Raw genomic sequence first — 12,026 nt, 5'->3', positions numbered from 1 at the left:
TAGAACCAATATGCCAAGCAAGACACTGATGTCAGACACTGCACAACTACTGGAGTTTGAGACTATAAGACCAAATATAGTGCATGTTGCATGATTATAACCGTTCTATAAGTTTAGCTATTGGTCTACCAGGAGGACATTTCTGCTTGAAACCAGCAACCAATATGTTTTGCATAGTTTATCGTCGTTGAGTATTTAGCCGTTTTTCTTTAAACTTAAGTACTTTTACATAGATGATGCTTTAGTTTCTGAATGAAAAAGGCAAGAATATGTTTATTTCTTAAACATATTCTGAAGCATTTCAATATTATTCTTAAGAGGCAGACATTATTCTTGATATATTTTCAAAAGCTACAAAAAGTGTCAATCAAGTGGCCATAATACTCCAACACATCTAACAAAAAGTAAATTCAAAACTAATCAACAATTTATTATTGATAAAGTTAGAAGTATTGTTTGAAAAGTGTCCTGAGGTTATTTTAACAGACATAGGCTCCAAAAATGAATCAAAGTAAAGTTTACATGTTCATATTTATTTATTTATTTATTCCTGTTACTAAGCAAACTTTCCGATTGTTATGGAGAGCAACTGGAAATCCTGCTTCCAATAAATTTTATAAAATGACTTGATGCATCATCAGTATATTATTAAACAACTATATATATCAGTAAATCCATTGGATAATTAAAATTTATCGAAATAATTTAAATTTTTACTGTTTTTGAGCTGATACCCTCTTAGCAGCTATTTTTTGACTCATAAAAGTAAAAGTCTGCGTGAAATAACCGTGATGTTTTAAATTGTGTTTTATTTCATTGGATACATGTAAAGATAATCCAGATACATTTTAGCAAACTAAGCTAAAACGCATCTCTTTTACGAAATTGATGATTGTACATTTTTGGTCACATTCGTTAAACCTCAAAGATTTTATTATTTTTTATTTTTTTAAAGTCCCGATTGAATTATTTCCTCATGTATTTGGCTTGGATGTAAAAAGTTAGATTACAAGTAGCTCAAAAAATAAATATTTTTCCATTAATATAAAAAAAAAGAAATTAAAAATTTGAGATGGGGACATTTTTTAAAAAAAATCACAAAAATAAAAGTTAGAGCACAAATGCAAAATTAACTAAAGTAGATAAATAAATAAAAAAAACATAAAATGCATAAAAATGTTATTAAGTGTAACTACGTAATGGTTGTGAAATTTCTGTGTTTAAAACTGAAGAGCGTTCGAGTGACAAAATGCTGCTTTATCCCACTGAATTAATTGTATAATCTGAATAATAATCCAACGTTTTTTATTACTTTTATTCACCTTTAGAGTGAAGCTGTCAGTATTTTAAGTAAGACGCGGTTTGTGGTTCTTGTTGATTCAGCTCACTGCAGACCAGGTGGCCTGATGGCAACACCTACCTGAACGAAGGCAACATGCTGTCGTAGAAATACCATGTTGCTGTTAGATACGAGTGTTTGGCATCTGTAGAATAGAGACGCCATGCAGCCTAGAGGGATGAACAGGTCAGAGTCAACACTGCCCAGCAGAACATAACATCAGCTTACACTGAGTCGATCACCTGTATGAGATTTGCAGCAGGCATCCTCCTCTTCTCAAAGTGCTTCTGCCGGTGCTGCTCCTGAACCTTCAAGGCAAAGCCTGAACCCAAGATTCCCTAAAGATTAAAAAAAAAAAAAAAGCTGCTAATTTTGTTTTTTGTCAAAAAAAAAAAAGGTCACAGATAAGGATGTTTGCAAATACAGTGAACTTACAGCAGGCAGGGCGAAAAAAGAGACACCCAGGAGGGCAAAGCCAGCCGCCAGAAGTCGTCCCTGCCACGTACGAGGCGTCTTGTCCCCATACCCAATGGTGGTCAAAGTTATCTGAATGTATGAAAAATTCAGGTCTCAAAGAAAAGCTGTGATCCTCACAACATGTAAACTGTATGCAGCAGACAACCCAGTACATAGAGCATGTCCCCTTTAACTTTCTCCAGCTTTTTTTATTATTGCGAAAGGAGATCTAATAAGTATTCGGCTCCCTTTGCTCTGATACTTCAAAGTAAATATCTAGTGATGCCTTAAAAGACACCCAATTATATGATCTAAAAAGTCTGCCTGTGAGTTATTTCATCTAAGTATAAATCCAGCTGTCATGTGAAAGCCTCAGAGGTTCGTTGGAGAACATTAGTGAACATTCAGCATTATGCATGAAGACCAGCGAAGGCAGCAGGTCAGGAAAAATCATATGGAGTTCATCGCAGGGATAGTCCATGAAGCTAAATTCCAACTTTGTCCATATCAGAATCACATCATGAAAAATGGTGGTGGCAGCATAATGCTGTGGGATGCTGGTAAAGTTAACCTTTAAAGAAAAACTGACACCGAGTTAAATGTTTGCCTGCCAATGAGACAATCTGATTTAGCACCTGTGACTCCAAGCCTTTGAAACTGCTGTTTACAGGTGATCCTTATTCAATATAAATGAGCTTGGATTCTTTTTGCAAAAGTTATTGAACAAAAAATGTGAGTCTATAGATTTGAAAGATGCTGGAAACAGACTCCAAATAGTTGAAGCTTCGACAAAGTACTGACCCTGCAGAGCAGAACAGAATTGTAAGTCAAAGTTTTTAGATTTTTATTTGTAGAAAAGTTGTAGCTACTTCATGTAGGTCTATCACGTAAAATCCCAGTAAATACGCACAAAGGTTTGTGGGTGGAACATGATCAAATGTGACAAAGCTCAAGGGCTGTTGCTACTTTTGCAAGAAATTTTACTTCAAAAAGAAGAAAATGTGGCTTTAATAACTAAGAAGAAGAATCAATCCTACATCCTAAAGTAAGCTTCATTTTATAATAATAGTACTAATACCATTTTGCAGGAACCTTTGGAACAATTTACCATTTGAACAGGCACATAAATATTACAAGATGGTTTAAATGACAAATATTTGATAATTATTGAGTCCATTAGTAATATATCTCATTAAATTGAGACAATGGATTGGATTAAATAAGTATCCACTTCTTCCTACTCCTTTTCAAACAGAAACGTAGTACTGAACAAACTATTTTGTTCTTGGTTATGTCTCAACATGTTTTATTTGTCCTACTGATTTCTTGTTTTTTAGAAACCTGTTTGAAATGAAAAAATAAAATAAAAATCTGATTTTGAGACCATAACTGAGATTACAAGATTCAGAATTAAATAAAGAATTGGCTAAAAATGAACCAGAACCGTACTAATTATTTTTGATTCAGTAGGTTTAAGTGTGTTGTTTCATATCTCTTTTTCATCATTTTATTGTCTTTACAGTTGATCTTAACTTTTCATTTTAATCAGCTGTGAAAGGTCCTTCTGGACAAATAAACAATACAATAAATGAAATTAAATAGTCAGCACACCGCCATAACCCTGCTACGCCTTCATGTGGTTTTAAGCAACGTTGCTTAATCACCTATAAAGTTGTTTTTTTTTTTTCTTCAGTTTTTATAGTTGAGAAGAGACATTTAAAAGCTTAAATTGCTCTTGAAAGCTTTGCCACCATAAAAATTTACTGTCACCACTCGCTGGGAAAACAATGAGGCAGGGGGGGTTGTGCAGTACTCACAGTCCCCCACCAGAGGGAGTCTGCATAGGTGCCAAAATCTGAGTTGATGTCTTTCTCAGCCAGGTAGACCAGGAAGGAGGCAAAGATGAGCACCAGGAAACCGATGTACCAGGCTGTAATCAGCTCCTGTCAGGCAGAGAATGGACATCGATCACGTTAGTCGTCAGCAGCTTCTTTAACACCCAGATCCCTGCTGTCGTTACCATGTCACTACTGTCATTATTGGTTAAGCTTTGCCTCATAATTGCATTTGGCTTGCACTTTGACTTGGTTGCGTCGCTGCGCTCGGAGAGCGTTTACATCAATTCATCATCATCATTGTAGCTCACTACATAATGCTGACTGTAGGATGTGCATCGCTCCTGTCAGCAAAAGAAGCCCCTCAAAGCGAACAGCTTTCAAGGTGAGATGCATGTTTCAAGGCGGGAAGCGTTAATTAATTAGCATGTTTTCTTTCATGTCCCCTGTTAATAACCCATTCATCCAAACAGAAACCATCATGCCACCCAAGTAGAAGTAAGCTTGGATAAAACTTCATATTCCTCGAATATAAATTTGAGCAGTCAGGTTTGTTTTATCAGAACAAGTGTAGCAGTTTTGTCATTTCCACCTTGCTGTGAGCATAAACCACGGAGCCAAGTAGTTTCCAGGTGCCTCCGCGTCGGTCCATGCGAACCATGCGCAGGATCTGCAGGAAACGCATGCTGCGCAGGGCTGACGTGGCGAAGATGTTGCCCTGCGTCCCTGCGGCGATCACCGCTAGCGATGCGATAAACACGATGAAATCTACAGCAAAGGCGTTCGAACAAAACAGCAACAGAAAGATAGGAAAAGGTCGTTACGAGATGATGTTTGAAAAAATGTTGTCCACAGGAAGACACAGAACTGCTGGGTTTGATTGACTGTTCACACACAGACTCTGACCTATGACACAGAAGGGCTTCCTGGCAAACCTCAGGCGTCCCTGCCATCCCCGGTATCTGCAACAACATCCAGCTGCCCAGATCCTGATGAAGTACTCCAAGCCGAACACCACGATCATTACAAACTCCTGCAAATCACACACAAACGTATCCGCCGCATCTTGATCCATTCATCACAAACTTTCTCTAGGTGTTTGCATACACAATAGGTTACAAATTGACCAATTCACACAGCGTTTTCTATATTTGCATTCTCAACGCTTTTTGTTCTGACATCGCAGACCAGTCAGAGTATTTATGGCAACTGTAGGTTCAGCATTTTACCCAAGAACACTTGGAACATGAAGCAGAGCTGAGGACTGGATTGCCAACCTTCCAACTGGAGAGCTTCATTATTTCACAGCTTTCAAAAAACAATAAAATAAAAATAAATTCCAGAAAATCCCAATGGAAAAGTGCAAAAGACAAGGTCATGGTTGCTAATATTGAAATTCACCAGTCAAAGCAGAATGGGCTTTTAGAAAGAAGATGTCATGATTTTTATAGAAAAATTGTGAATGCATTGATCTAATACATCCCATAAAATGTGATTTGCAGATCTGAAAAGCTCTCTCAATGCTGTAGTGATTATATATATATATATACAGTACAGACCAAAAGTTTGGACACCTTCTAATTCAATGGGTTTTCTTTATTTTCATGACTATTTATAAGGCAAGAAATCCCACTTATTAACCTGACAGGGCACACCTATGAAGTGAAAACCATTTCAGGTAACTACCTCTTGAAGCTCATCAAGAAAATGCAGAGTGTGTGCAAAGCAGTAATCACAGCAAAAGGTTGCTACTTTGAAGAAACTAGAATATAAGGGGTATTTTCAGTTGTTTTACACTTTTTTGTTTAGTGCATATTTCCACATGTGTTATTCATAGTTTTGATGCCTTCAGTGTGAATCTACAATGTCAATAGTCATGAAAATAATGGAAACTCATTGAATTAAAAGGTGTGTCCAAACTTTTGGTCTGTACTGTATATATATAAAATATGGTTAATAACCTCACGGTTATTCCACAGATATTGATTTCTGAACTCTTCCTGAGTTAAAACATTAGTATTGTTGTTTGTAAATAAATATGAACTTGTTTTATTTACATTATTTGAGGTCTAACCCCACTGCATCTTTTTCGTTGTTTTGACCATTTCTCATTGTCTGCAAATAAACACAAAATTTTTGCTTGAATTTTAGAGACGTGTTGTCAGTAGTTCATAGAAGAACACTGTTGTGTCATTATCATTGTCACTTTAAACATTGAACTGCAAGATTTCAAGACTATTTATAAAACAGTAAAACAAACTAAGTCACAGAATTGCTTGTTTTCATTTAATAGTGCAGATTTCTGGACTCAACAGGACCAAAATGTCAATAAATGATGCCGATAGTGTAAGTAAAGTTCACTGACGGCCAGTTGGCCGATAATGGCAGGAGATTGACGGACAGTGTAAACTAAACGAATGTGAAAGTCAGGAGCATTGCTGTTAAAAGACACATAATGATGAGTGAGGCGGGAGAAGAGAAAGGAGGAGGTGGATGAGTCAGGTTTGGAAGGAAAAGTGAGCATCCATTAGTTTTCACTAAAGCGGTTATAGCACAGAAGAAGAGAGATGATTAAGGGACGACTTTTAGGATTAGAGCATCATGTCTGATTTCCTGCAAAGTCAACATCACCTGAATCCGCTCAATTGCTTACACAACTACTTCTATGATCAAAAACAATGCAAATACAAATGTATATATAAAGGAGACTCTGAAAATGCGTGCTATATGTCACTTATATGTGTCGGAGAGATGAAGAGGAGATCTTACCAGGATGAAGAGGCCTTGATTGGCCATCTTTTGGTATTCAGGAATGGTCGAAAACACAGACAACACCAAGCAGCTGAACACCAGCAGGAAACTGAAACACACATATTTTGCTAATTAAGTTTCTGATATTTTTTTAAGCAGCACTTTGATTTATAATCAGGCATGAGTTACGCGTTTGAACACATAAACAATAGGGCTCTCAGGTCAAATGAGCTGAATAAAACTTACTAAAATATGCAGGCTTCACATTCTGTGTCAGTGACCAATAAAAAAAATACCACACTGTCAAACCTTTTAAAAGTTCTGCAATTTTTATACAAAATAATAAAAAGAAAGAGAGAGAGAGAGCGTGCTAACAGATATTAGCAAAACTTTATGAGAAATGGACGCATCTGAAAGAAATTTTGAAGGTTTTCAGCAGCAGATAACCAATTATTTCATTGGGCTGCACTAACTGTGGATGTAAAAAGACCAATTTTGCTCTCTGTAAATGATATTAGGCTTTAGATGGAAACTTGGACATTATTTTGCATTTCCAGGAAGTTTGACAAAAGCATTTGCTGTGTCTCTGGTCATGATTGAATTCTAGATTGGCATGCATTAATGGACCCTCAAGAATCATAGTTGTCCAACTATGTATAATATGTTTATGTACATAGAAAAGGCGTCACAAAAAACACACAGGACATAACACTAATGAGTTAAAGAAATTATTGATCCATAACTTTACACAAACACAAAATGCAGTTATAGAGAACGATAAAGAGTCAAAACATTGTGACATTTATTGAAACTGCAGCAAAGTTTCATGGTGATTAATATATTTGCCGTCCTTATTAAAGGTCACATTTTGCCACTACCTGGTGGCCAGAGAGTGAACAGATGTGGCTAATAATATTCATCATCATGACAGAAAAGCAGGCAACATGAATTCCTGCTGATGAACTCAGAAAACTGAATTAGAACAACAAGCCAAAAGGCTTTTGAGAATATTTCAGTTAACGTATCATTTAGTTATGACATAATGTTGTTGCATCTCAAAACAAACCTTTAAAAAATGTTACTGGTGTGAAATGGTAATTTTTTTTTTTTTTTAAGCAAGGCGACGGCTTAAGTTTGAACAAAAATTACAGTCCCACTCCTGCTTCAGCGCTGCACTGAAATGAAACCACATAAATATTGAATAACTGTGCCTTGTGTTTAAGCTGCTCTCACGCTGGTATAAACAACTCATTTTTTCCAGAGTTATTTCAGATGTAAGGAAGCTTGGCAATTATTTCATTCAGCAAAACACGACTGTTGAGGAAAAATATTTAGGAACAAGTTATGTTAGGTTTGTGAAAAGAAAAAGATATATTCTCTTATTTAAAACGGCAACATCGTTTAGATTAAACTAAAGATTCAAGGATTCCTCAAACACACATGTATGAATCAAAGCAACATTCTAGTATTTGATGAGGAAATTACATTGTAACATGAAATAGAGATAAAAAAATACCCCCTATAAGGCTCATAAATTCTCATAAGGAAAGTGATTATACTTGAAAAGATCTTAAAGAGAAATATGCTCCAACAGAAAAATCAATGCATCTTTCATATCCGTAAAGAGAAAGAATAAACAGAAATTTGATGATGCATACTTTATATTTTTTCAATTTATTTAAACATGAAGGTTATTATTTTAGATTTATTTTAATAAATGGATAATTTCTGATCAATTTAGGTTTGCTTTTTCTTCTCTCATGTTTTAGGTAAATTATTTATCAGAAACCTAATAATAATAATAAAAAACTCCTAATAAATAAAAAAAAATGTAAAGGAATAACTCCTTACTCTTTTTTAAATGGATAGATCTCAACTATGTCTATGTGGGGAATCACACCATCCTGATGAATCTAACAGTGAATAACTTGGAGGCTTCAAGTTTAGATCTGTGAGTTAAAAACATTCAGTTTTGTTTCTGCTTTTGTTTTCCACATCTTCCTCAGAACCGAGACTTTCATCACAAACAAGGAGGACGACGACTCAGTAAGCAACTTCTAAGGCTGTTGTGCCGTCTGCCTGCATAACCGCAGTTTGCAGCCGGTGAGACGCCACAAATAGAAAGACAAAGTGGACCTTCGACAGCTAGGAAGAGACCGGACACCAAGCGTGAAAAACCCCAGATTACCACTGCATGTTTTCTTTTCTCGGTGTGGCGAAGCGCACACAGCGGTTTATGCTTCATAATCGGAATAGTTCGTTTTTTTAAAAAAGAAGAAAAAAAAACAACTTTGATGACGCTGTGGAAATAATGCATTTTGGTCATTCATCAGCTGAGTAATATGCTGACTAAACTGTCTGACTTTTTTCCCCTCAATTAACTCAAAGTGCAGCGTATGCACGTCCACAATGAGGAGATTAGGTAGGGCGGCATCTCAAATGGTTTCTTTTATTGACCCCTTCTTTATGACAGGAAACAAAGTGCAGCACAGCGTGGCTTTTATAAAATATAGACGAAGGATTCCCAGAGTTAAAAAGATGAAGAAATAACCTGATTTCTCTTTTTAGCAAAAGTTTCAATCTGCAGTGATGGATTTCCTAAAAGGAATCCGTGTACCAACATTTTTCATATTTGAAGTTTCCAGGAAATACACACATATGAAAAATTTTTATTTCTACAATCTACAAGGCTCTTCCTCAGTGAATAAGATGCATGAAGGGCACTGCCACTAGTAAAGCAATAGTAAAGCCAGCAAACACAGGACTGGAGACATTTATAGAAAAGGCAGAGTCATCTTCAGCGACACCAGCAGAGCCTCTGAGGACCTAGAAAGGTGGCTTCTTTTTCCCAGGATGCTTTTGCCTGCAGTGCCTAGAGTGCGGCTGATGGCTTTTTCATCATTGATTAAGGCATAAAGATTTAAAGAATCTAATATGGAGTATGGAGACATACTTGTCCAAAAATGGACAAGTATGTTCTGCTATTGTAGCAATGAAAGTAAAACATACTAATAATTATGACATCAAAATGCAGACAAATAACATAAAAGGTAATAGAGGACTTTACAAACAATAATACAAAAAAGGTACAGTCCACAAACTGATCACCTTAATATATCCAGTTTGCGGTGTGTGGGGTAACAAAACCCCTAAATCTTATTTCAAACGGGACGGCCTCAGTATATTTAGATCTTCATTCAGGGAAAGATGAGGCAAATTTGATTTATCTCTCTAAAAGTGTACACAGCTGACTTCTGAGACTTCTGAATACAAGTAAATCATTTTGGAGATTTTAGTGAGACGTGTCAAGACCTTAATTTGAAGGATACAAGTCGGTGATTTACCAGTGAATAGTGAAGTCAGTCTGCCCTTCCTTTTCTTCAAGCTACGTTTGCTTTCAGCCTGAATGCCAATTGGGTGATTTGATGTCAATATAATTACTTTAACTGAATTGTGAGCATCTTAAGTTTAAGGTGTCTCCCTCAAGGCTGCATCCACTAAATCACCCCAGCAGGCTCATTCGCTAAAGCTGAGAGCAGACTCGGTACATTAATTCACAAAGTCACACAATGGAGGACTTGTGCGTCAATATGTAATCAAAATGTAGAGCCGATTTTCCGTCAGCTGTTTAAGTGAAAAGTTAATGTTAAGTTTGAAAAGCGAGAACTTTGTGGTAACTTTATCATTACTATTTGCCTTGTGAATCAGAGGCTGAGAAGGACCAGAAAGTAGGTGTAAAAATTGAGGTGCGGCTTCATGTAAATGGATGAGAGTTTGGGACTTCTGTCCAGGAATGTGTCATCTTTTAAACCTAACCCCATCACAAGCCTGCTTTATGTAAGCAAAGATAGTGTATAGAAATAAATAAACACTAAGAAAAAGAGATAGACGAGACACTAAATCCATCCGTGTGATGCTTATGAAGAGGGAGTCATATTTCTGCTGAGGGAACATTTCCTATCCACCAGCCAGGATGGCCGTCCACCATCAATCCCTCTTTCAAGGAAACGTCAATTAGGACCAAAGGATCAGTTCCACCAGAACAGCAGAGAGGAAAGTCTGCATGGCTTTGACTTAACTAGACCCAACATCTCACTAGATTAAAAAAGTTATTTATTCATTTGAAAGTATGTCAGAACAAATGCAGCAAACTTTGACAAGAAGACGAGCCTCGCTAAAAAGTTTTGTCCTTCACTATTTTTATTTTTAAAATAGTGACGGTCATTTTGATGTCTAAAGAATCCAGTGAGTCTCACTTGAATGCAGCATTGCAGGGCACCTGTTTGAGACAGTGGTACCACTCTGGTACCAGAGTGGTACCAGATGAACGCTGCGGGCGGTTTAGCCTGCTTTTGTCAGAACCAGCGATGTGGAATGATGTCGTTTCAAATGTGTAACTAAATTCACAGTTTTGATGTTGAAAAATTGCGCAGTTAGGCTTTGGTGCTGTCTGAAAGCCTAACTGCACTCCGTCGTCACCAGGGCTGAACAATTAACTGCAATGTTCCCAAAATGCAGATTTTTACTGCTCCAGTTTTGGTTCCACTTTTTAAAGTTGCACAAATGCATTCTTCAGTTTCACACATAAACGTTCCACATGTGTACAGATTTAAAAGAACGGTTTATTAGTTCAATAAACGCGCGTGCCAAGCCAAAAAGCCGTTGCCAAAAATGTTCAGTAGGAATACGTGAACCATTATGTCCTTAACTCCGTAATGCTTGTTGTTACAAAATTCTAGTCTTCTCCAGACTCAAATTCAAAATATATATTTTTTGCACTTTTTTATATCATTCTGATTTGAAGAGAAAGTTTTAAACTTGAACACTCAATTAAAGATACTCTTATATAATTTTCCATTGGTCTAATAAAGAAGGCTTATTATAAAAGATAGTTTGTGAATTTCCTAAAAATTATTGTCTGACAGGTATTGAAACGGATCATTTTGGATTTTCTAATGGGTTTAAGGTCAGTTATTTGGTCAAATGAGTGATGGGTAAAAAAATAAAATAAAATCAGGATTGATTTGACAAGTCAAAGACAAAACCATGTGAAATTATGAATAACTGCATTTATTCAGTATTATTAAACTTTTGACTTTTAGAAAGTGGAAGAAGGAAAACAACCTCCAATTTCCTCTTTCCATAAATTCTTCACTTTCCAGTCTTTTAAAACTGCCTAGTAAAGACCTTATGTACTACCATCAATATGGAAGGAATAAAAAAGGAAAGATTTAATAAACACAACATTAATAAAATGAGCATTTTTGAGCAGTGGGTTGAAAAGGGATTGCCAAAATGCCATGGAGGAAATAACTAACACTGAGCCACTCAGGTGGTTCTCTGAAAGGCTGTCTGTATTAGTAATTGCCCCAGAACTACCAAGAGAGAATAATGCAGGTTCTGCTTTATAGAGACAATGTCTAATTTTCTGCTAAATCTAGCCAGGAGTAATTTGTCTCATGGACACCGGAGAGAATCCAAAGAAAAAATGCAAACCCAGGGAAACAGGTAAAAGAGAGAAGGTTAGGAAAAAAAGCACACCATAACTCTGCGCTGAAACTCAAACTGAATGCCGTTACACTCCACAAGCTGCTGCACATATGTTTAAAGTGTGCACACTTTGAATTCAGGGATGTAAAACTCCC

The 12,026-nt window shown here is 36.4% G+C and overlaps 1 protein-coding gene across 6 annotated transcripts in view; it reads right to left on the bottom strand.

The window, feature by feature from the left end:
* Window positions 1-12,026, bottom strand: part of kcnq4 (potassium voltage-gated channel subfamily Q member 4) — a 63,302-nt gene that overhangs the window by 22,060 nt on the left and 29,216 nt on the right. For all 6 annotated transcript variants that reach the window (XM_023345255.1, XM_014476088.2, XM_023345257.1 and 3 more), the window contains 7 exons: window positions 6,400-6,490; window positions 4,537-4,663; window positions 4,223-4,398; window positions 3,613-3,738; window positions 1,775-1,885; window positions 1,582-1,677; window positions 1,421-1,509 (listed from right to left, as the gene is read on the bottom strand). In XM_023345255.1, the coding sequence (XP_023201023.1) occupies window positions 1,421-1,509; window positions 1,582-1,677; window positions 1,775-1,885; window positions 3,613-3,738; window positions 4,223-4,398; window positions 4,537-4,663; window positions 6,400-6,490 (816 nt within the window). The remainder of the gene's footprint in view (window positions 1-1,420; window positions 1,510-1,581; window positions 1,678-1,774; window positions 1,886-3,612; window positions 3,739-4,222; window positions 4,399-4,536; window positions 4,664-6,399; window positions 6,491-12,026) is intronic.

Source organism: Xiphophorus maculatus, chromosome 13 (genome assembly GCF_002775205.1).
Source record: "Xiphophorus maculatus strain JP 163 A chromosome 13, X_maculatus-5.0-male, whole genome shotgun sequence".
NCBI classification, from domain to species: domain Eukaryota; kingdom Metazoa; phylum Chordata; class Actinopteri; order Cyprinodontiformes; family Poeciliidae; genus Xiphophorus; species Xiphophorus maculatus.
Note: the sequence above shows the minus strand (reverse complement) of the source record. Positions and strands in the feature narration are given on the sequence as shown.